This window comes from Sceloporus undulatus, chromosome 1, assembly GCF_019175285.1.
Source record: "Sceloporus undulatus isolate JIND9_A2432 ecotype Alabama chromosome 1, SceUnd_v1.1, whole genome shotgun sequence".
Lineage (NCBI taxonomy): Eukaryota > Metazoa > Chordata > Lepidosauria > Squamata > Phrynosomatidae > Sceloporus > Sceloporus undulatus.
The window spans coordinates 123,208,588-123,234,060 of NC_056522.1; the positions used below are offsets into that span (position 1 = coordinate 123,208,588).

At 46.6% G+C, this 25,473-nt stretch overlaps 1 protein-coding gene across 1 annotated transcript; it reads right to left on the minus strand.

Annotated features, from left to right (window-relative positions):
• Positions 1-7,600: 7,600 nt before the first annotated feature.
• Positions 7,601-16,456, minus strand: PNRC1 (proline rich nuclear receptor coactivator 1). The gene is made up of 2 exons (XM_042449716.1): positions 15,409-16,456; positions 7,601-8,646 (listed from the first exon to the last, which is right to left on the minus strand). Exons 1-2 carry the CDS (start codon positions 15,793-15,795, stop codon positions 8,212-8,214), a joined length of 822 nt encoding a protein of 273 aa, XP_042305650.1. The 5' UTR covers positions 15,796-16,456; the 3' UTR covers positions 7,601-8,211.
• Between the last annotated feature and the right edge of the window lie 9,017 nt (positions 16,457-25,473).

Genomic DNA, 25,473 nt, shown 5'->3' on the forward strand with positions numbered 1-25,473 from the left:
CAAAAGGAAAATGTGATTTCTGAGGTAAAGGTTTGAGGTAGAGTAGGAAGTCAGCAGTCAAGAAGTCGTAAGACTTAAGAATGGGGAAGGCAACTATGAAAGAACTAGAAAAGATCCTAAAATACAACAATATGCAACTGAGCATGAAAATTAGAATTGTACAAGCCACTGTATTCCATGTATGCATACAAGAGCTGGACAGTTGAGAAAGCACCATCTTGATTTCCTCAGAAATCAGTTTGTTTGAAATGTGTGCTGAAGATTGCTGAAGATACCATGGACAGCCAAGAAGTCAAACATGGATGCTAGAACAGATCAAACAAAAAATCTCTCTGGAAGCCAAAATGATTAAGGCTATCGTACTTTGACCACGTCATAAGGAGGCACAACTCATTGGAGAAAACTGTTAAGAAAGGTGGAGGGAAGCAGACGGAGAGGAAGGCCGCATGGTAGATGGATGGACTCTGTAAAAGAGGTCATGGTTACGAATTTGCAGGAACTGAGCAGAGCAGTGGAAGACAGGGAATCTTGGAGATGTCTCATCTACAGGGTTGCCATCCACTTGAGGGTGGATAACAACAAAGTAGTAAGGTGATCCTGAGGTAAAAGCTTAAGGTGAAGAAGGGAATCCCTAACCAAATAAAGAAACCAGCAGAAATAAAGTGAAAAGCAGTCTTAAATCTCAAAAAGTATTTCCTGGTTAAACATGGTAGTATGTCCCCCAAAAGACTCAAACCAATTCTAGCAAGCCCAGTTCAAGGGGAAGAGAAAGTGGAGGAAATAATGGAGAGTTTAGACATCGCCATAGGGGGCATTAAAGGAGGGAATTAAGAGAAGAGGAACTAAGAGCTGGAACAGACAGGCCAAAATAAAGCTGCTTTGGGTCACAAATAATGCATGCGACCTAAGAGGCCGGCAGTTTTGCCAAAGCCGCGCACTAATCCTAAGGACTGGAGTGCAGCTTTGGCACAGCCTCTGGCCTTTTAAGATGTGTGTGTCATTTAAACAACATACTTTCAAAGTAACCCGAAGCAGCTTTATTTTGGCCAGGCTGTTCAGGCCCTAAGAAAGGCAAAGACATGGCCCATGAGAAAGAAACGAATAACCTAAAATTGGAGGAACTGGAGTTAACAGCTAATGTTACTCCTACAGGTACTAACACTAATGGTTCCCATCAGCATAATGTAAAACGATTTCCAAAGTATTATGAAGGGGATAAACCACCTCTGAACAAATCTTGCCAAGAATACCCCATGACGGGGGTTGCCATAAGTCTGAAGGCACACAAGGAACAAAAATATTGAATCCTTTACAGGTTTTGAGAGAGCTTGTGAGGACATAGGGATGAAAGATGCAGAGAAAACGGGGTACTTAAGATCTCAAATTTGTGGGTGTTTGGCAGAAATCTATGAGGAGATGAGGCTGGAGGAAGCCAGAGATTATGAACTATTTAAGGAAAGGGTTAAACAAATACTTAGTTTAACTCCAGACCATTACCGAAAGGTATTTAGAAGACTGAAGAAAAAAAAATTAACCTCATTTGGGCTGTAGATTGGACAAAATGTTGCTTAGTGGGTCTAAGACTGAAACTATGGGAGATGTGGTAAATTTAATAGGCTTTTTACAACATACTCCCTCATTGAGTATAGGTGGTTAGTACAGTACAAACAGCCAAAAACAGTGGTTAAGGCAGCAAAGATAGTGGATTGTTTAGTACTGTAGTTTAAAGAGGAGAAGAGGAAAAGAAGCCACTAATCTCAAATACACAAAACCCCTTTTTTGAGAGAAAGGCCTGAAGAAATTGACAGATCACTAATATCAAGGTGCCTGAGAGAAAAGCCTATGATAGAAAGGAGAACCACATTCAAGACATGTTATGGATATGGGAGTTTGAGACATCTTCAATATAACTGCCCTAGTCCCAGCAAGAAAAGTATACCTCAGGCTGCATCCAGACTGCAGAAATAATCCAGTTTGACACCATTTTAACTGCCATGGCTCAAAGCTATAGAATTCTGGGGATTTTTTTGGAGACATTTAGCCTTCTCTATCAGAGAACTCAGATGCTACAAAAACTGCAATTTCCAGAATTCCATAGCATTGAGCCATGGCAGTTAAAGTGGTGTTAAACTGGATTATTTCTGCAGTGTGGATACATCCTAAGAGTCATCAGCAAGTTAGCCTGTAAGAAAGGTTCATTATGAAGGATAAGACAGGCCAATAAACATTAAGGGAGACAAAATACAATAACATGCAAAATCCACAAAAGAGTGATACCTTTATTTTAACAACTGAAATGCACAAAATACATGTTGCAAGCTTTCGAAGCTCCACTGGCTTCTTCATCAGGCCAAATGCGAAAAAATCATATAGGAGAAAAATATATATAAAATGACAATCTTAGTCACAGGCCTGCATTTTCTCAAGGTGTTGTGTTGCTCTGTGGAGGGATATTGTCTCTTTTTAAAAAAAAAAATCACCTGTATGATTTTTTAAAACACCTTTCCCTGATTAAGAAGCCAGTGGAGCTTCAAAAACTTGCATCGTGTGTTTTGTTCATCTTGGTTGGCCAAATAAAGATGTCACTGTTTTGTGGATTTTGGATGTTATTATACTTTTCTCTATGTCTAGTACGGCTACAACCCCTGAATATATTTACTGAGGGAGACAGTTCACCCACTAGGTCAATTGTGTTGGAAGATTGCTGTAATCTCTTCCCCCCTCCTTAGATAGATAGGGATTTCCTGCATGCAAACTCCTCTCTCTCTCTCTAATTCAAACTAACCGTGTGATTTAGGTCACTCTCCTTTTGGTACTAACAGACATTTGCAAAGATTTTCAGTTGAACTGAATGTTTTTCATGTTCCTCCTCTCTCAGCTTTCTTTGGAAAGATGGCGAGATAAAGATTTCTTTTTACCTGAACTATTTACTAGCTGGATTAGGATATAGCTTTTTATATAAATATAAATTAAAGCCATTAGTAAACTTTTATTTTGAGCTACGAGCTACTTGTGTTTTTGAAGTCAGCCTCAGTTCTTAGGGAAGCATAGTTAGACAAAACACATTTCTGCTATTCTGCTGATTTAAAGCTAGATCCTAACAGGCTTGGCTTTGACATTTTTGATATTTAAGTATTTTTGTTTCCTTAGGAAACTTAAATTACCCTACAGGTTGCTAGGGAAGGCCCCAGAACGGAGTAGGGGATTTGAGAAACACATTGAAACAAATGGATAAAAAGTGTTGGCTCTGAGTCTACTTTAATCTACTTCCTCAGATGCATTTAATTTTATTATTTATGTCACAACTATTGCTGTTAGATTTGGTGATATATATGGGAATTAAAATTTATGAGTAACATGAGTTTTAAAAAAACCCAAGAATGTCACTGCTGATGCCATGGCACTTTGCCTCTCCATGTGGGCTACTGATCCAGGTCTGAGTCTATCTCAGTATCTCTACTTCTCCAGGTGAATAAATGTTTGCTGAGTTCAGGGATGTGCCATTAAAATTAATTACAGGAGCGATTCAGTGATGTAAGTTGTTATGTAAGAAAGAGCAGAAAAAATTTCCAGCAAGCAGACTTGCCCAGACAGAAGCATTTCTGTTCTTTTCTTTTATGTGCCAGTTCAAAAAAAGAAAAGAAAAATAAAAGAAAGAAAGAAGAGCATCTTGACCTATTCATATTTTAAAGGTAAAATCCTCATTACAATAACTGAAACTGCAGTCCTGTTTGTGTTTATGTGAAAAGAAGCACCACTGGGCAAAGTACTTATCTCCATGCAAACATATATTGTTGTTACATGCCTTCAAGTTGTTTCTGATTTGTGAGAAATCTATCATGGAGTTTTCTTGGCAAGATTCGTTCAGAGGTTGTTTGCCATTGTATTCCCTTGAGGCTGAGAGTGTGTGATTTGTCCAAGATCACCCAATGGGTCTCATGAACGAGCTGGGAACCGAACCCCGGTCTCCATGGTTGTAGTCCAGTGCTCAAAGCACTACACCACACTGGCCCTATAAACATACATAAGATCATGCAATAAACGTTGGTCTTCGTGATCAAAGCCCATTCTCAATAACCATGCTAAATGCTTAAAACAGAGGAGATGAAATAATCTCTTCAACCTTAAAAAACTACAGAGCATTAAAATAAATCTCTTCAACCTTAAAAAAAAACCCCTACACAGCATTAAAATAAATGTACTTGAACAGATTATGCTGTTTGCTCATCCTCTAGTGGCTAATTCATGCAAGTAGTGACAGGTCACTTTGCAACCTCATCTAAATGGTCTGGATTAAATTGGATTCAGTTTACAATACATATGCAGTTTAACTGGGCTGAAGAAAACCCTTGTATTAATACCGTTTGATGTTGTTCATGGTTACAATTTGTTTAGAGAATTTGCTCTTAAAAGCCATTGTTCCAGAAATTATTTCCAAGAGAAAGGGAGTTTTCTGTCAAAACAAAGCTTGTTGATTTGAAACTTACTGTCCTAAGTGGCAAAGACAGGAGAAACCCCACCAGAGGGTGCTCAAAACGTTTTATCAACATTGACAGCGATCTTCCTGTGAACATGTCTCTCTTTTAATTAAATACCGTTATACTTGTCAGAAGGACACGTATAAGCTTAATGAAGCAGGTAGTGAATACAGCTTCATAGATAAGGGAATAAAATTTATCTTCAGCCTAGTAAAGAGGAGTGTGGAAACAGAGTTGGTAGACTGGTAGACATCTAAATCTGCACTATGAAAAGTTTCTCATGAAAGGAATTGACACTGGATGCTGGAATTTACATGGTATTTGCTGCTCATGAAAACAAAATCCCTTTAAATGGTTGGTCTCCATGCTCTTACGAAGTTGCTGCCAAGAAAGACTTGCTTCTGTAGTAACCATTGAGTCTGAACAAACGTCTCTTGTTCACTCAGGACTTATGCAGATATAGGCTTGCTTTTTCAAGTTTCCAGATCATAGGAGTTCTCTAACCATCTTCAGATGAACATAGTTGCGAAACTCTGGTTAGACCTATATGGTTAACATGCAAAAACTATAAATGCTGCCCAACATGTAAGGACACTCACAAGTGGGGCATATATGTACACTATCCCTAATTTAGCCCTCGAGTCCACAACTCATGGTGATCTTGTGGATGAGACACCTCCAAGCCTCTTGTCCTCCACTGCTTACGTAGGTCCTGCAGATTCAGGCCTATGGGTGTGTGGCCTTCCTTTTTCTATACCTTCTACCTTTCCTAGCATTATTTTCTTTTCTATCAAGTCACTCCTTCTCATGATGTAGCCAAAGTACCACAGCCTCAGTTTCATTATCTTGGGGCCCAAACAGACATGTCAAAATAAAGCTGCTTTGGAGGTGTGCTGTTTAAATGAAACACGCGTCTTAAGATGACAGATACTGTGCCAAACCTGCGCTCCAGTCCTTAGGACTGGAGTGTGGCTTTGGCGCAGCTTCAGGCTTCTTAGGAAACATGCAATACTGTATTTAAACAGCATACCTCCAAAGTGCCCTGAAGCAGCCTTATTTTGGCCTGTCTGTACGGGCCCTTGGTTTCCAAGGAGAGTTCGGGCTTGGTCTCTTCCAGTAGCCTTTTTTTTGTGTGTGTGGTCTTTTTGGCTGTCCATTGTATCAAGTACTCTTCTGCAGCATCACAGCTCAAATGAGTTGATTTTCTTCCTGTTACATGAGCAAATGGGCACCTGTGTAGGGGTTTAGGTTTTCTAGGGAATCCAGCTGTTGTTAAGTCTGCAATTCTGCACTGACATAATTTCTGGTGGTGTGTACATCTATATCTTACAACTCAATTGCTGTACTAGCCTGCCTAATAAGGACTAACAAAGAACTATGAAGGCTCCTCTGGACTACACATTCTTTCATTCATAGGTGCTCTCCAGATGTTGTTCAGCTACAACATTCAATGTCCTTCATCACTGCCTAGGACTGCTAGGAGCTGTAACACTTTGCTCAATCCTGCTTTAATTAATAGCTTCATCCTTGTCTCCCCACCTTTTTTAAAAAGGTGAAATTATGCTACTAAAAGAGTAGTTCTTGACTGCAAAAATGAAAACTAACCTAAGTTCCTCCTACCCTAAACTTGGGACAGTTTAGAAATGTTGCATGCATGATAGCTGAACAGGAAGCAATGAACCATGCTTCTGGAATGTGAATACTATTTGACTTGGAAACAGATTAACTTCAGATCCACACGACTCCAAAGAAATACACTGAAATCAAGAAATGCTCCAGTAAAATGAACTAATCTATACCTGAATCATCAAAAAATAATTTCTTTGCATATTTATTCCTTTTATCCAAACACTTATATTACTCATAAAGTGCTTCTTCCATTTGTATTCTTAGGTTCTGCAGTGCCCTTTCAGATGAAATCAATACAGATCTGTTCCAACACTGTGGATAGTATCTTTTTGCCTTTTGCCTAACTAGAAGGAAAATGCAATCTCAATTTAACTAGGGAGAACTTTATTGTAAGAACTGTAAGTGGAATAGAGTGCTCTTGGAGTTAGGAGAGGCTCTCCATCTTTGGTCTTTAAGCAGAAATTGGATGGGCATATTTCAGATGTTGTATATTCCTGCATCCCAGAGTGTTAGACTGGATGGCTTTTTGTAGCCCATTCCAGCTCATAGGATTCTATGAATGTCTCAGAATTCAGTGGTTTACCATCCTTTCCCTTTATTTCTATACACTGAAAATAACAGTGTTATTTTCCAGTAAGACTTCAGTGTAGAGTTTCATTCAAGACAACCCCTGCATGCTTCAGTCCTTGCTTCCAATAGGTGGTCTTGGGCTAATCACAATAACCTGTTCAGATAGTGACAAGCAACAATATATCTTGCAGCCCACAACAGCAATCTGGATGTTTGGTAGGAAGTAATATTAGGGGTGGGGTTGTGGATATGTTGCTTCTTGCACAGATAATTGTATCTTCCTTAAGTTTGTACGAATGGTTTCAGATGTAGTAACAGAATCTGGGCAGATGTCGCTATCCTATGACTCTTGAGAGGAAGGAGGATGAAGAGCTTTTCAAGTATGTTGCTAGGAGCCAATGGTGTATTTCCAGTAGATCCGACTGTTTCTCCAAAAATGATTGACGCCCTTCCTTATTGTATCCTCCCAACACACCCTTAAAAACCTGCTCAAGAGGGCTTGGAAACTGACTGGAGCAGGTTTTTGGCACTACAGTAAAAGGGAAGAGGGCCTGATTCCACTGGTATTGGATACCAAGGTACACCATTAGCCTGTAATTGTAAGTTTCACTGGCGAGGGAGGCCTAAATAATACACAACTACAGCTGCAATTCTAGAGTTTGATGTGTAAAACCAACTAGAGCTGCAATCATTTATGTTGATTCTTGGGAGAAAGCCGTACTGAATTCACATAGGATTGTATTAAATTATTTATGGATACAGAAAGACCGGAAAGGTGTAGTAGGAAGCTTTTGTGATGCAACTGTGATATTTAAAACATGAAGACACACCACTGATAAGACACAGGATACTTGATATGCAACACTCTGCTGCAGCCTCACCATTTGTTCAGCCAGAACAATTCACAAAGAATGACAACCAAATAAGGGGAGGCCAAATTGTTTTTATTTAAATTCTTTCTTTTTTTTAAAAAAGCCAATTATTTCTGGCAGATAGCCCTGCTTCTCTTTGTTAGCAGTGCTAGGTTTGGGGGCTATGCAAATCAAACTCCAATTTTATATTTGCAAGGAAGAATTGAATTTAACTCCATACACCATTTCAAATAAATTCACATTTTTCTGATGAAGGCTTCTTATGCAATGAAGTATTGTGCCACCAACTGTAAAAATTTTCAGTAGTGCATTACTAATATTTTCACATTTCCTTTTGAACTTTGAGATGAGAGGTTTGTACAAAAATCTCAATACCTTGTGCAAACATTGTCAGGTCTTTCCATGTGACAAGCACACATCAGAAGGTGTCCATTATTATATACAAAACCACCTACCTCATGGGCAGTGTAAAATACATCCTTTCATAACAAAACTAAAATGTAGTTCAAAATATGAATATACACATACATGATATACACTATTTACACAACCATAAAAAATAGAGGACAAGTTTGTGATTTTAAGACCTGTCAGTTTCGCACATCATTTTGCAACAAGGCAGGTTTCAGATACCTAGCAGGTTCACTGTAAATATCCATAAGCTAGGCTTGAACTTTTAAGAGAGTTTTTAGATGGACTGCCATCATCTCCTTGTTTTGGTCAGAATATTCAGCAGTGCTTCCTACCCAGTGACTGGGAGGCTTTGGAAGGACACTGGGTGAAGGAGGGTCACTGAACTTTGCTCCAGCATAGTTTTCTTTTTGGCTGGCTTCAGTCAGAAAGATGGGTTTCTTCGGTTTCATATTTTCGGTGGTCTTCAGAGGCTTCTTCTCCTGTGTTTTAATGAGTTCAGGCGACACAGATTCTTGCCAAAAGTTATTTTCACTTTTTTTTGTAGATGGGACTTTGTTTATCGGTACATTAGATTTGTTCCTCTGTCTGTTTGTCTTTGATTGTTCACAGAGATGCGTACCGTGGGCAGGCTGGTTGTAAGGAATGGTAACCTTCTCAGATTTTGCCATCCTGTTTTTGAACAACTGAAAAAGAAAAGAAAGGTATTTCAATAAAGATTTAACTATGATTGCATTATTGCTTTGTTCTTTGAGGGTAATAATATTCACTTTACTGTTATGTTTAATTTAATTAGTCATGTATAAAACCAGAATATGGACAAAGCTGGAAATGTAAGAAGACTCTTAAGTCTTTCCAAACTCCTATCAATGTGATATCCTTTATTTCTGCTGGCAGCACATAAGAACCATTCTAAATCAGATCAAAGGCCTTTATAGGTCCAAAACACATTGCAGAAATAATCCAGTCTGAAACTACTTTAATCAGTTAAATTAGTCCCAAACTGGATTATTTTTGCAGTGTGCTTTGGACCCTAGTCAAGCATTCTGTTTCCACAGTGGCCAGCCTGCTGTTGTTATTGGTATTTATTAATATCCAGACTTTCCCTCCAATCTGTGACACAAGGCAGCCCAAGCAAACCCCTTTACCCACCATATGACTGCATCAGTGCTACAATTCTCTTATTTCTTAGCAACTGATAGCCAGTGGCATGCTGTCTTTCATGCCACCCTGACTAGTATAGTAGCCTTTGGGGGTCTTACCCTCGATGAATCTGCCTAGTCCCCTTTTAAATCAGTCCACAGATTCTACAGTTTAGTTTCTGTGAAGAAATGCTTTTTATCTCTCCTGCATCTCCTACCACTCAACTCCAGTGGACAACACCAAGAATGAGGAAGAAAAGTTTCTGTATGTCCACATGAAGTGCTTGCTACTCATTGGCTGCAGCACACCAACTGTCTTTACAAACCCACTTGGAATATCTCGATGTAGCCAAAACTTAGGCCTGTTACAGACAGCCAAAATAAAGCTGCTTTGAGTCACAGTGGAAGTATGGTGTTTTAATGATGCATGCGTCCTAAGAGTCCAGAAGTCACACCAAAGCCACACTCCAGCCCTAAGAACTGGAGCGTGGCTTTGGTGAGGCTTCTGGACTCTTAGGACGCATGCATCATTGAAACACCATACCTCCACTGTGACTCGAAGCAGTTTTATTTTGGCTGTCTGTAACAGGCCATAGCAAACCCATTTTATTTCTCATAGGGGCCCGATAGACCACCCCGAAGGGGCGGCAAGACCCCGCCCCTTCAGCAGGACCCTACCACTTTCCTAGCTAGATCAGGGCTGCGCCAACCTCACACCACGGCCTTGATTTGGCCTTTCGTGGGTGCTAAAAGGAGCTGCTTTGTGTGGCTCCTTTTTGCGCCCTCAGTGGGACTATATGGTGCTCCTTTGGCATTGCATCATATGGACGCAGTGCCAGAAGAGCATTATGATGCCGCATGCCATGTGGAGTGGCACATGGTGTCATAGCACCCTGGGGGTGGAGTCAGGGCGTGCGTCATTTGGATGGGACCCCTGACTCTGTCCCCAGGCTGGCCTTTCTGGCCAGTCTGTACAGGGGGATAGTTTACCCTAGTTTCTAACTCAGATGTGGGGTACACCAAACTAAGAAAATAAAAGCTGCTCCTAACTCTTGGAAGAGAAAATATTCTGATGTTTAGTAAGTACATGAAAGACACCTCAAGCTTTAATGTTTCACATGGAAATTAACCCCCATTAGTTTCAATGACTGGAACAGTACAGAGACTTCTTGAAAAATTCAATGTTCTCTGCCTAGGAAAGTAGCAGTTAGCTTCAGACAGGACAGGGACAGCCTGGACCTCAAGGAAAGTTACTTTTCTGTCGCTAACAAAGTTGAAATATTAGTATTTGTTTTATTGCCCTTTATTCCTAGTCCTCACATGGCCAAGAATGTGAATTGTTCTGCCTGCAATGAGGCAGATCATCTTAACTGACAACAAGTAACATCTGAGACAAAATCCTATTACGTTCTATCTCACTTCCACAACTGTATAAATATGCTTTGTATCTGAGGTTTTAATATAACGCTGCACTGATCTCAGGAAATAAGTTTATATCTGTGAAAGCTCATGCTAAAATGAAAACCAGTGGTTTGAGCATTGCACTAGTACTCCGGAGACCAGGGTTCAAATCCCCCTTGGCCATGGAAACCCACTGGGTGATCTTGGGCAAGTTACACTCTCTCAGCCTCAAAGACACACAATGGCAAACCCTCTTTGAAAAATCTTGCCAAGAAACCCGTTTCACCTTAGGGTCACACTAAGCCGGAAACAACTTGAAAGCATAGAAGTCTTAAAGGCACTGTGACATTCTTTTTTCCCCCCTCTCCCTCCCTTTTAAAATTTAGGCCTGCGGGTCTCACATCATCACTTTTCTTTTCCTCTATGATTTTTAACATCTTTGCCTGGTGCAGAAGCTTCGGAAGCTTCCATGATGTAGTTTGTGCATTTTGGTTGGCCAACAAAGATTTCTGTTTTGCTGATTTAGTTGTATTTTGCTGCATAGGCAACATGGGTACCTTGAATATGTTTCCTGGAACACACTAAGTTACTTTTTCTTACAAAAAAGGGCACATTGAAATTGGGACTGTCTCCAATCCAGGAAGACAGCCAGAGCAAGCAAAAGACCTGCTTGGCTGCAGCTTACCTACAGAAGGAGCAGCTGTAGGAAGCTTGCTTCCTTGTTCTGTGGTAAACACAATTCTGATCTTCCAGTTGCTATAGGATAGAGGAAAATGGCTAGAGAACCAAAGGTCACCTGGTTGCTGCACAGCTGCCAACCCAGCAGGGAGTGCCTGCTAGGGAAGACAGGCCTTGCCTAAACCGTCTAGAAATGTGTTTACAATTAACTATCTGGGTTTGGAGTTGCCAAAAGATCTCTTTTCCTCTTCGCTTGCCTTGACGTGGTTTTAAAATCTATGACTTTGAGAAGTGACACTATATCCCTTTTGCTTAATGTTGTTTTATCGAGACACAGGTCAACATCTTGTTAGTGTCATACACAGTTGTAAATTGGATAATGCGTAATAGTCATATCTAGCTGGCAGCAGTCTAACTGGAGTTGTGCATGCAAAATCACTGCACGTTCATTAGTGCATTAAAGCACACATAGTGTGTGAATACGATTGTCTTTGCGCATTACATACTGCAGTTGAACTATGGGTTACTGGTCATGTACATTTACCATTGATCCACTGAGCTATACTGGTGGTCAGCATAAGGGTTGCATAACGTCGTTAACTCCGCCAGCAGAGCTGAAGCAATGTAGGATCTCAAACATAATGTGTCAAGAAAGCAGGAGAAAAATATAAATAAACTGAAGCAAGCAGGCTGACTTTACATAGGCCACTAAAAGCCCAATTTCAGGAGCTGTTGTTGTAGTGTGCCTTCAAGTAAGAAGATGCCATCATGGGCTTTTCTTGGAAAGATTTATTTAGATGGGTTAGTGCTTTCCTCTCAGGCTCAGTGCCAGGTACGCCAACTCAAAAATAGTGCAAGTCCAAGTAATTTCAATTATAGTTTTCTGTGGGTTTTCCAGGCTATGTGGCCAGGTTCTGGAAGAATTTATTCCTGATGTTTCACCTGCATCTGTGGCTGGCATCTACAGAGGATGGTGGCATTGAAGTGAGTGGGGTACACCATATAGCCTGGAAAACGCACAGAAAACTATGGATGCTGGCTATGAAAGCCTTTGAGTTCACATATTTCAATTAAGTTTGTTTGCACCAATATACATATGCATCGAATTGTGATCTAAATATCTTCATGATGATACTCTTGGGAAAATATATGGGAATATTTTGTATCAAGTCAAGAGTTCTGCTACATTTAAAGAGCCATCAATATGGGTGCTTCCAGATGGCTGTTTCCCTAAAGCTGTTTGTTCATCAAGTCAGTGAATAGCTAGTCCGGCTTTCCCTTCTTAATACATGCATAGAAAGAAATAGAGCAAGAAAAAAACAGTGGGATTGTTAAAAATGTGACCCACTATCTAGGTCCCCTGAAAATTCCATAAATGAGGAAGTTTGAAAACATTTTTATTTATCTTTTTTATTTTTTAAAAGGCCGGACAATAAATTCCCAAGAGATCAATGGAACACTGATCAAATCAGAAATGCTTCCAACTACAACCATAAACATGTTTTTGGAGGAACAAGCTTTCCTACTGTACACTAGGACTTCTAGCTGAGGGAACAAAGGATTGCACTGTTTGAATCCTCTATTCTACTGAACGCATGCAATTCCAAGCTGTACACTAGCCAGGGCCTGTAGACAAAGGATTTTTAAAAAACTGTTAGATGCGGATCCCTCTAGCTATAAACTAATAGGCTTGGGCCAAAAGACCTAGCTGGCTCAGATTACTCCCCCCAAAAGGCACTGGTAGATTTCACAAATGCAATTCAAAGATCTTTCACTAGCTTACAATAGCGCTTCTTAAGGTATCTGATGCAGCTTTTTCTTTCTCCAGTACACCAGGGACTGGTGCCCTATTTGTGCCCAGTGGCTACAAATTGTTTCCTTCTCTACTGGAAGCTCTCCAGGGACCAGAAGCAGATGGCTTGGGGGCTGGCAGACCACCACCCCAGAAAAAGAAGCACTTTGGGGACAATTTCCTTATTTTAACTCTGGGTGTATACTCTACACTGCAGAAATACTGTGGTCTGAGGCCACTTTCACAGCCATGGCTCCATCCTACAGAATCCTAGGGTCTGTAGTCTGGAGAGGCACCAGCACTCTTTGGCTTGTTGTTGGGTGCCTTCACATCCCTTCTGACATACAATGACCCTACTGCACAGTTTTCTTGGCAAATTTGGTTTAGAGGGGATTTGCCATTGGCATCCTCTGAGGCTGAGAAGGCATCACTTGTCCAAGATCACACAGTAGATTTGCATGGCTAAAGACCTTGTAAAATTGCAAATCCCAGGGCTCCATAGGATGGACCTGAGAGCCCTTGTGGCGTTGTGGTTTGAGTGTTGGACTACAACTCTGGAGACTAAGGTTTAAGTCTGAGCTCGGCCATGCAAACCCACTGGGTGACCTTGGGCAAGTCACACTCTCTCAGCCTCAGGGGATGGCCAATGGTAAACCCCTTCTGAAGAAATCTGCTATGAAAACCCTGTGATAGGTTTGCCCTTAAGGTTGCCAGAAGTGGGAAATGACTTGAAGGCACAAGAAGAAACAGCATTTATAGTGGTGGTATCTAAGTGCATTATTTCCACAGTGCAGATGCACCCTCTGTCGCATGCAACCACCCCCTGCACATAAGCGTGCATGCAGCCAGGACTTTTGGACAACACCAAGGGGGCCTTATCGCATTAAAAACAAACCCAGCAGACAAAGGGAGAGAAGCCCAGTTCTCTTACTTTCTCCCAATGACTCGAAGCCCTTTCGAGGGTTGTCAAAGTGTCCCTTTTGCCCAGCTGAAACACCCCCCCCCCATTTTTACCACCTTCTCCCATGCTTTTATGACTGGAAGAGAACAAAAGGGCTTCGACGTCATCCAAAACAAACTGCAGGAATAATTCAGTTGGAGACTGCTTTAGCTGCCCTGGCTCAGTGCCAGTTAATTTGGGACCTGTAGCTTTTTGAGACAATTTAGCCTTCTCTCTCAGAGAGCTCTCATGCCACAATAACCTAGTTCCCAGGATTCCCTAGCACTAAGCCAGGGCAGTTGGTCTCAGAGTGGATTATTTCTGCAGTGTGTTTTGGACCACAGAGAGGGGCTGGATCCAAACTGGAGAAATAACCTGGTTTGGCAACACTTTTAACCGCCATGGCTCCATGCTATGGAATTCTGGGAATTTTTGTTGGGGGCACCAATGGGTGCTTCAACATCATACGGGTCCAAAACACACTGTAGAAATAAATCCATTTTGAGACTGCTTTAACTGCCATGGCTCAATGCTAGCGAATCCTAGGAACTGTAGTTAATTGTGGCACCAGAGCCCTCTGACAGAGAAAACTAGGTGTCTCACAGAACTACAATTCCCAGAAGTCCCTAGCATCGAGCCAGGACAGTTAAAAGCAGTGCCAAAGCAGGGTTATTTCTGCAGCCACAAAGAGAAACCACGTTTGATATGCTTGACATTCCACAGTACACTCATCCCTCCATATTTGCAGCTTTGATTATTCATGGATTTGATTGATATGTTCTCTCTAGGAATACCTAGGTCCTCCAGCGCAACTCTGTGGCCAACTTTACAAGTTGCACTGAAAGACCTAGAGATTCCCAGAGGGAACACTCCACTAGGCCTTTGTTGCTCCTCCAGGCCAGTCCTATGGTCAGTGGGACGTTGGCTACAGAGTTGCCCTGGAGGACCTAGCGATTCCTAGAGAGGTTTCCTCAATCTGCAGTTTTTCCACATTCACGGGGTCTTGTGCCTCTAACTAACGAATACGGAGTGTACAGTATATAGCTATAGCAAGTGTATATAGCAAGACTGCCTCCATTGCGCGCGGCCCCTCCGTCACGTACGCCCCTCCCTCTTAGCCCCGCCCCCTCCCAGAACGCGCGCCGCCAACGGGGCTAAATCGGGGCTGTTGCTGGGCGAAATCGGCCAACGCCATTGGCTGATCCTTTTGACCTATCAGCGCCCGTGGAACGTTCACTTTCCTCGTCTTCCTCCTCCTCCTCCTCTCCCTGCTCACTCGCCTCTCTGCCAGGAAAGGAAGCAGACGTAACGGAAACTTCTGCCCATTCCCCGCCCCCTCTTCTTCCCAACGGAAACTGCGCGCCCGCCCCCCTCAGTGTTCCTTCGCCACAACAATAACCGCCGCCGCCGCCGCCGCCCGCCTCCCAAGAAAGAGACAAGGGTCTCGCCTCCCCTTCCTGTCCGCATTTGTTTCCCTTTCTCCTCCGTTTCTTACTTCCTTCCTGAGGGGTTTGCTGAGGCTGGCGGCGACGACGGGGGCCGTTCGTGGGGAAGCTGCCGGAGCTTCCTCGGTGGGCTCTAAGGCGGCGGCTGCGGTGCTCCTTCGCGCTAAGCCGGCGCGGTGCTGTTGGTACTGCTGGTATCGGCTCTGCAAAAGGCTGGAGGGAGCCGAGCGTACTTTCCCTCTCCGCCGCCTCACCCTCTTGAGCGCCGGCCGGGCGCTGCCTCCAGGCCCCACCGGGTGGCTGCTTTCGCCGCTGTACTCTGTCCTCAGGAGGCGCTGGAAGAGGGCCGTGGAGGGGAACCGCCGGGGGTCCTCGGGGCCGGCCGAGATCCGGGCCAGGAAAGGGGAAGGCGCGGCGGAGGCGGTGGTGGTGACCATGGCGGAGGGGCCGAAAAGGCGGTTAGGGTGGTAAAGAAGGGGGAGAAGGAGAGGAGGGAAACCAGGTGTAAAGGCTGCTGCGGCGGCTGCTGCCGCGCGTCCGCTGGCGCTTGACGAGGGCGCGATCAGGTCCGCTGCTAGGAGAACATGGCGGGGAGTGAGGAAGAAAAAGCCTACCACACAACGCCCCACTGTTGTTACCAGAGGATGGCCGCGCCCCCTCTGACTCGGCCGCCAATCCGAGCGGGTCCCTTGCGCCCGGGGCCCGCCCCCTTCCGCCCCTTTGTCCAATCAGCAGGGGCGGAGCTTGTGTCTCCAGCGGCCCAAACGAGAGATACAAACACGGCGAAAGGCCCCAGTTCCCCCTCCTTTAGAGGCCAGCGGCGAGGAAGTGCGAAATCTGAGGGAACCGCGTACGCAGTTTGCGTAAAGCCTTCTGAGGCAGCGTTCTATGGCGCCCCTGTGGATGGGACGCTGCTCTCTGGTCCTCCAGATCCGTGACCCTGGCCTCCCTGACTGGGTCCATCCATCAGGCATATAGCCCTTCCTCTGTTTCTGCTACCTTTCCTAGCGTTGTTGTCTTTCCTAAGGAGTCATTTCTCCTCACGATGTGGCCAAAGTGCCTCAGCCTCCTCCTCCTCCTCTTCCTCATCAAAGCCAGGGTATAAATAAATCATATTATTATTATTATTATTATTATTATTATTATTATTATCTTGGTGCTTCAAGGAGAAGCCATTTCTTTGTCCTTCTGACTGTCCACTGTGTCCCCAGCAGATACCAGCTGTATATCTCTTTGGCCTCTTTTCTAGTTCCTGCATCGCTGCCCTCCCCATCCCCAGATTACATCTTGACTGCAGTCCACACTCTGATCAATGCTTGATCCTAGATGTGGGAACCCTGTCTCCAGTTCCCTCGTTCTCTGGGCTGAATCTACGCATTTCTTCCATGGTCATGGTTTTTCTTTCAACATTATAAGCCTTCCTTTCCACTTCCATCCTCGACCTTCCTCGGTTCTCAATCTACTTCTAAGGCTGCATCGGAGTGTAGTGGAGTCTCCTTCCTTGGAGGTCTTTAAACAGAGGCTGGATGGCCATCTGTCGAAGGGGGTGCTTTGATTGAGAGTTCCTGCATGGCACAATGGGGTTGGACTGGATCAGGGCCCTTGGGTCTCTTCCAGCTCTAGGGTTCTATGATCCACACCGGAGAAACAACCTGGTTTGGCACCGCTTTAACTGCCCTGGCTCAAGGCTATTTAGTTCCGCTCCGCTCTGGACCCCACTCACTCCCAGAATTCCGTAGCCTTGAGCCAAGACACATTTAAACTGGGTTATTTCTCCAGTGTGGATGCGTCCAAAGTGAACAGGCTGCATCTCGTCCAACTAGGAAAGGAAAGTAAACAAGCGTCGGCCACGCCCCTGATTGTGCCCTGACCAATCATAGTGGCTTGAAGGAAAGGGGCGGGGCCGGAGCTGTCGGAGGAGAAAACCGCAGGAAGAGCTTCCACAAAATGGCGGCGGAGTCGGAGCAGCCGCCGCTGCCGCCTGAGGGCCCTGAAGAGGAGGAGGGTCGCCTTTCCGGGGAGCGGATCCCGCCGGTGGACGCGGGGGCGCTGTCGGACTTGGCCTCGGGGGCGTCTGCGGTGGCAGCGTCAGTGGAGGAGCTGCTGGAGGGCCTGCGGGGGGCCCTGGAGTGCCGCTCGGCGCTGGCCCTGAGCTGCGTGCGGAGCTACCGGTCGGGCGCGGAGGGCCTGGGGGAGTCCGTGGGCGCCGCCCTCCGCTCCCTCTACACCCTCCTGGCCCGCTGCGAGGAGCTGGAGCGGGAGATGCGGGCCCTGCCGGCCTTGGCCCGGAGCCTCAGGGAGATGGAGGGCGCCCTCGACAGGCTGGAGGGGCTCTGCAAGTAGGGCGCCGGCCCCGGACAGAAGAAAGAGACTCGTCGGGGCCTCCTCTTCCCTGCCGCTTCCTCCTGGGAAAGAAGCAGAATCAGAGTGCCACTCAACGAATAAACCCGCCAAATATATTTCTCAACCCATGGCCCCTTCTTCTCGTTATTTAGCCCGACCACAGCCAGATACAAGAGCAGAGGACGGGACCAGATAAACTCCTCCCTCCATATTTGTGGCTTTGATTATTCACAGATACTGATTAATGTGTTCTCTCTGGGAACATCTAGGCCCTCCAGTGCAACTCTATGGTCAACTTTAACCAAACGTTGCACTGAAAGGCCTAGAGATCCCTAGAGAGAACACTCCACTAGGCCTTTGTAGCTCCTCCAATGCAGTCTTATGGTCAGTGTCTGTCGGACGTTGGCCACAGAGTTGCCCTGGAAGAATCCGAGAGAGAACACTCCACAGGCCTTTGTACTCCTCCAATGCGTCCTATGGTCAGTGTCGGTCGGACGTGGCCACGAGTTGCCCTGAACCTAGGGATCCGAAGAGACACTCCACTAGGCCTTTGTAGCTCTCCAATGCAGTCCTATGGTCAGTGTCTGTCGGACGTGGCCACAGAGTGGCCTGGAGACTAGGAATCCCTAGAGAGAACACTACCCCTAGGCCTTTGTACTCCTCCATGCAGTCCTATGGTAGTGTCTGTTCGACGTTGGCCACAGAGTTGCCTTGAGACCAGGGATCCCTAAGAGAACCACTACACTAGGCCTTTGTAGCTCCTCCAATCAGCCTATGGTCAGTGTCTGTCGGAACGTTGGCCACAGATTTTGCCCGGAGACAGAAGATACCTAGAGAAACACTCCACTAGGCCTTGGTAGATCCTCCAATGCAGTCCTATGGTCAGTGTCTGTTCAACGTTGGCCACAGAGGTTGCCCTGGAGGACCAGGGATTCCCTGGAGAAAACCCATAGGCCTTTGTAGCTCCTCCAATCATCCATGGTAGTGTCTGTGGACGTTGCCACAGAGTGGCCCTGGAGACCTAGGGTTCCCGGAAGAGAAAACTCCACTAGGCCTTTGTAGCTCCTCCAAGCAGTCCTATGGTCAGTGTCTGTTAGGCGTTGCCACAGAGTTGCCCTGGGGAGCCTAGGGATTCCTAGAGAGAACACTCCACTAGCCTTTGTAGCTCTTCCAATGCAGTCCTTGGAGTGGTCGTGGGACGTTGGCCACAGAGTTGCCCGGGAGGACCTAGGGATTCCTGGAGAGAACATCCACTAGGCTTGTAGCTCCTCCTAGATCCTATGGTCGTCTGCGGACGTGGCCACAGAGTTGCCCTGGAGACCTAGGGATCCTGGAGAAACACCCACTAGGCCTTTGTAGCTCCTCCAATGCAGTCCATGGTCAGGGCTGTCGGACTTGGCCACAAGTTGCCCTGGAGGACTAGGGATTCCAGAGAGAAACTCACTAGGCCTTTGAGCTCCTCCAATGCAGCCTATGGTCAGTGTCGTCGGACGTTGGCCACAGAGTTGCCCTGGAGGACATAGAGATCCCTAGAGAGAACACTCCACTAGGCCTTTGTAGCTCTCCAATGCCAGTCCTATGTCAGTGGTCGGTCACGTTGGCCACAGAGTTCCCTGGAGGACCTAGGGATCCTAGAGAACACTCCACTAGCCTTTGTAGCTCCTCCAATGCAGTCTATGGTCATGGTCTGGCGGACGTTGGCCACAGGAGTTGCCCTGGAGGACATAGGATCCCTAGAGAGAACACTCCACTAGGCCTTGTAGCCCCAATGCAGTCCCTATGGTCAGTGTCGTCGACGTTGGCCACAGAGTTGCCCTGGAGGACAGAGGGATCCTGGAGAGAACACTCACTAGGCCTTTGTAGCTCCTCAATGCAGTCCTATGGCAGTGTCTGTCGGACGTTGGCACAGAGTTGCCCTGGAGGACCTAGGGATTCCCTGAGAGAAGACTCCACTAGGCCTTTGTAGCTCCTCCATGCAGTCCTATGGTCAGTGTCTGTGGGACGTTGGCCACAGAGTTGCCCTGGAGGACCTAGGTTCCGTAGAGAGAACACTCCACTAGCCTTGTGAGCTCTCCAATGCAGTCCTATGGTCAGTCTGTCGACGTTGGCCACAGAGTTGCCCTGGAGGACCTAGGGATTCCTGAGAGAACACCCACTAGGCCTTTTTTAGCTCCCAATGCAGTCCTATGGTCAGTGTCTGCGGACGTTGGCCACAGTTGCCCTGGAGACTAGGATCCCTGAGAGAAACACCACTAGGCCTTGTAGCTCCTCCAATGCAGTCCTATGTCAGTGGCTGTCGGACGTTGGCCCAGAGTTGCCCGGGAGGACCTAGGGATTCCAGAGAGAAACTCCACTAGGCCTTTGTAGCTCCTCCAATGCAGTCATGGTCAGTGTCTTGTCGGACGTTGGCCACAGAGTTGCCCTGGAGGACCTAGGATTCCTGGAGAGAACACTCCACAGGCCTTTGTAGCTCCTCCAATGCAGTCCTATGGTCAGTGTCTGTCGACGTGGGCCACAGAGTTGCCCTGGAGGACCTAGGATTCCTAGGAGAACACTCCACTAGGCCTTGGTAGCTCCTCCAATGCAGTCCAGGGCAGTGTCGTTCAGACGTTGCCACATAGTTGCCCTGGAGGACTAGGATCCCTAGAAGAACACTCCACTAGGCTTTAGCTCCTCCAGCAGTCCTGTGGTCAGTGTCTGTCCAACTTGGCCACAGAGTTGCCCGGGAGACCTAGGTGATCCTAGAGAGAACACTCACTAGGCCTTGTAGCTCCTCCAAGGCAGTCCTATGGTCAGTGTCTGTCAACGTGGCCACAGAGTGCCCTGGAGGACCTAGGATTCCTAGAGAGAAACCTCCACTAGGCCTTGTGTAGCTCCTCCAATCAGTCCATGTCTAGTGTCTGTCAGACGTTGGCACAGATTTGCCCTGGAGGACCTAGGGATCGAGAGAGAACACTCCACAGGCCTTTGTAGCTCCTCCAATGCAGTCCTTGGTCAGTGTCTGTCGACGTTGGCCACAGAGTTGCCCTGGAGGACGAGATCCCGGAGAAAGAACTCCACTAGGCCTTTGTAGCTCCTCAATGCATTAATGTCAGTGTCCTGTCGGACGTTGGCCAGAGTTGCCCTGGGAATAGAGATCCCTAGAGAAAACTCCACTGGGCTTTTGTAGCTCCTCCAGGCAGTCCTATGGTCAGGTTCGGTCGACTTGGCCACAAGTTGCCCTGGAGTACCTAGGATCCCTAGAGAGAACACGCCACTAGGCCCGTGGTAGCTCCCCAATGCAGTCCTAGGGTCATGTCCGTCAGACGTTGGCCACAGAGTTGCCCTGGGACACTAGGATTCCTGAGAGAAACACTCCACTAGGCTTTGTAGCTCCTCCAATGCATCCTATGGTCAGTGTCTGTCGACGTTGGCCACAGATTGCCCTGGAGGACATAGGATTCCCGGAGAGAAAACTCCACTAGGCCTTGTAGCTCCTCCAATCAGTCTATGGTCAGTGTCTGTGGCGTTGGCCACAGAGTTGCCCTGGAGGACCTAGGGATCCCTAGAAGAACTCCACTAGGCCTTTGTAGCTCCTCCAATCAGTCCGATGGTCAGTGTCTGTCGGACGTTGGCCAAGAGATGGCCCTGGAGGACCTAGGGATTCCTGGAAGAACACTCCACTAGGCCTTTGTAGCTCCTCCATGCATCCTATGGTCAGTGTCTGTCGACGTTGGCCACAGAGTTGCCCTGGAGGACTCAGGGATTCGAGAGAACACTCCACTAGGCCTTTTGTAGCTCCTCCAATGCAGTCCTATGGTCAGTGCTGTCGGACGTGGCCACAGAGTTGCCCTGGAGGACATAGGAGTCCCGGAGAGAAACTCCACTAGGCCTTTGTAGCTCCTCCATGCAGTCCTATGGTCATTGTCTGTTGGGACTTTGGCCCACAGATTGGCCCTGGAGGACCTAGGATCCCTAGAGAGACAATTCCACTAGCCTTTGTACTCCTCCAATCTGCCTATGGTCAGTTGTCTGTCGACGTTGGCCACAGAGTGCCCTGGAGACCTAGGGATTCCGGAGAGACACTCCACTAGGCCTTTGTAGCTCTCCAATGCCGTCCTATGGTCATGGTCTGTCGGACGGGGCCACAAGTTTTGCCTGGAGACCTAGGGATGCCGGAGAGAAAACTCCACTAGGCCTTTTAGCTCCTCCAATGCAGTCCTCTGGTCTGTCTGTGACGTGGCCACAGAGTTGCCTGGAGGACCTGAGAGATTCCTGGAGAGAAACTCCACTAGTCTTTGTAGCTCCTCCAATGCTCCTATGGCAGTGTCTGTCTGACGTTGGCCACAGAGTTGCCCTGGAGGACCTAGGGTTCCTAGAGGAAAACTCCACTAGGCCTTTGTAGCTCCTCCAATGCAGTCCTATGGTCAGTGTCTGTCAGACTTGGCCACAGAGTTGCCCTGGAGGACATAGAGATCCCTAGAGAGAACACTCACTAGGCCTTTTAGCTCCTCCAGGCATCCTGTGGTCAGTGTCTGTCAGACGTGGGCCACAGAGTTCCCTGGAGTGACCTAGGTATTCCTGGAGAGAACACTCCACTAGCCTTTGTGAGCTCCCTACAATGCAGTCCTATGGTCAGTGTCTGTCGACGTTGGCCACAGAGTTCCCTGGAGGAAATAGGAGATCCCTAGGAGAAAAACTCCACTAGGCCTTGTAGCTCCTCCAGGGCAGTCCTATGGTCAGTGTCTGTCAGACGTTGGCCACAAGTTGCCCCTGGAGGACCTAGCGGAAATACTAGAAGAACACTCCACTAGGCCTTTTAGCCCTCCATGCAGTCCTATGGTCAGTGTCTGTGCAGACTTTGCCACAGAGTTGCCCTGAGGACTAGGGAGTCCGGAGAGAACACCCACTAGGCCTTTGTAGCTCCTCCAATGCATCCTAGGTCAGTGTTGTCGGACGTTGGCCCACAGAGTTGCCCTGGAGGACTAGAGATTCCTGAGAGAACACTCCACAGGCTTGTAGCTCCTCCAATGCAGTCCTATGGTCAGTGGCTGTCTGACGTTGCCACAGAGTGCCCTGAGACCTAGGGATTCCTAGAGAACACCCACTGGCCTTTGTAGCTCCCCAGGCAGTCCATGGTCAGTGTCTGTCGGACGTTGGCCACAGAGTTGCCCTGGAGGACAATAGATTCTGGAGAGAACACTCCACTAGGCCTTGTAGCTCCTCCAAGCAGTCCGAGGTCAGTGTCTGTCAGACGTTGCCACAGAGTTGCCCTGGAGGACCAGGGATTCCGAGAGGAACACTCCACTAGGCCTTGGTAGCTCCTCCAAGCAGTCCTCTGGTCATGGGCTGGCAGACTTGGCCACAGAGTGTGCCCTGGAGGCCTAGGATTCCTAGAGAGAAACCCACTAGGCCTTTTGTAGCTCCTCCAATGCAGTCCTATGGTCAGTGTCGCGGACGTTGGCCACAGAGTTGCCCTGAGACCTAGGGATCCTAGAGAAAAAATCCACTAGGCCCTTTGTAGCTCCTCCAATGCAAGTCCTATGGTCAGTGTCTGTCGACGTTGGCCACAGAATTTGCCCGGGAGGACCTAGGGATTCCCAGAGAGAAACTCCACTAGGCCTTTGTAGGTCCTCCATGTAGGTCTCCAAGCAGCCTATGTCAGTGTCTGTCGGACGTTGGCCCAGAGTTCCCTGGAGGGACATAGAGATTCCCGGAGAGAACCTCCACTACTTTGTAGCCCTCCAATGCATCATATGGTCAGTGTCTGTCGACGTTGGCCACAGAGGGGAGGTGCCCTGGAGGAACCTAGGATCCCCTAAGAAGACACCCACTAGGCCTTTGTAGCTCCTCCAATGCAGTCCATGGTCAGTGTCTGTCGTACGTGGCCAAAGAGTTGCCCTGTAGGGGAGGACCTAGGGATTCCTAGAGAAACACTCCCACTAGGCCTTTGAGCTCCTCCAAGCAGTCCTATGGATCATTGTCGTCAGACGTTGCACAGAGTTGCCCTGAGGACCTAGGATCCTAAGAGAACACCCACTAGGCCTTGTAGCCCTCCAAGGCAGTCCTATGGTCAGTGTCTGTCGGACGTTGGCCACAGAGTTGCCCTGGAGGACCTAGGGATTCCTAAGAGAAACTCCACTAGGCCTTGTAGCTCCTCCAATGGCCCTATGGTCAGTGTCTGTCGGACGTGGCCACAGAGTTGCCTGGAGGACCTAAGATTCCCAAGAAAAACTCCACTAGGCCTTTGTAGGTCCTCCATTGTAGGTCCTCCATGCAGTCCGAGTCGTGTCTGGTCGGACGTTGCCACAAGTTGCCCTGGAGAACCTAGAGATCCCGAGAGAACACTCCACTAGGCCTTGTACGCTCTCCAATGCAGTCCGATGGTCATGTCTGTCGGACGTTGGCCACAGAGTTGCCCTGGAGGACATAGAGATCCCTAGAGAGAACACTCCACTAGGCCTTTGTAGCTCCTCCAATGCAGTCCTATGGTCAGTGTCTGTCGGACGTTGGCCACAGAGTTGCCCTGGAGGACCTAGAGATTCCCGGAGAGGCCTCCTCTCAGGTAAAAACGTGGTGCTTTTCTTATTTGTGGTTTTCCCACATCCACGGGGGTCTTGTGCCCCCAACCCTAGAGAATATGGAGGGACAAGTGTGTGTGTGTGTGTATGTGTATATGTGTGTGTGTGTGTATATATATATATATATGTACATAAATGTACATGTCATCTGATTTCCCTTATTCCCAAAGCACCTCAGTTCTTTCCCATTTCTCTTGAAACTGGTCTTCTGTTTTACCATTTATAATCATAGTTAATCTGTCCATTATTGACAGATCATTTAACTTTATTATCCTTGTATCTTCAAACGAATACAAAGACAGTCTTGTCCTTCCAATGTCTCCTCACAAGTGTTAGGCGGGCCGCTGTAATCATATGTAAAAATACGCCTACTTCTTCTTGGTTGAGCTTCCTTTTTATATCCTTGGTAATATTTGATTTAAAAAAAGTTCTGGATTCATCTCAAATTCAGTTTGAAAAAATAACTTGAATTCTTTTTTCCCCATGAATTATTTCCCCAAGTTTTATTGCCTCTTTGCACTTCCACCACACGTGATAAAATGCGGCGTTGGGTTGCTCACATTTCCATCAGTTAGAAATGGAGGCCTTTTCAAAGGGGTGGTGTGGGGAAGGGGAGACATGGCTGAATGAAAGCAATAAAAACACTCCTAGGGTTGTAAATCCATGCTTCTCAGCCAGGTTCAAAATGGAGGATACTTTTGAATCCTTCCTGGACAGAATAAAAATAAAACATACTAATAGGAATGTTAATCCATGCTTCTTAGTCAGGCTCAGAATGGAGGATGCTCTGGGATTCTTCTTGGACCGAAGGTTGACATGGAGGATGTGTCCTGGAAAAGGAGGGCCCCTGGCCACTCTGTCCTAACCACAAAGGTGGAGAAGGCACCACAAAATGGAGGGCATTTGAAGGGGCGAAGAATGGGAGGACATGGATGAATAAAAGCTAAAAACACTCTTATGCTGCTTAGGCTCAAAAGGGAGGACATTTCAAGAAAAATGGAGGACATGGCCAAACAAAAGCTAAAAAACTGCTCATAAATACATACATGTCCCTTATACATTTCAAATATCAAACTTTGATTTTCCAATTTTTATAAGGGACACCATTTTGCTATGCCATTATATTTAATGGGACTTGAGCATCCACGGATTTTGTTATCCACGGGAGATCTTGGAACCAAACCCCAGTGTATAACAAGGATCCACTGTATA

Bases quoted from the DNA above. Each gene is read 5' to 3' on its own strand.
- PNRC1 (XM_042449716.1), bottom strand. From the start codon at position 15,795: ATGGTCACCACCACCGCCTCCGCCGCGCCTTCCCCTTTCCTGGCCCGG. The intron at 8,647-15,408 runs GTAAGAAACGGA...TTTCTTTTTCAG, and splicing joins GCAAACCCCTCAGGAAGGAA to TTGTTCAAAAACAGGATGGC.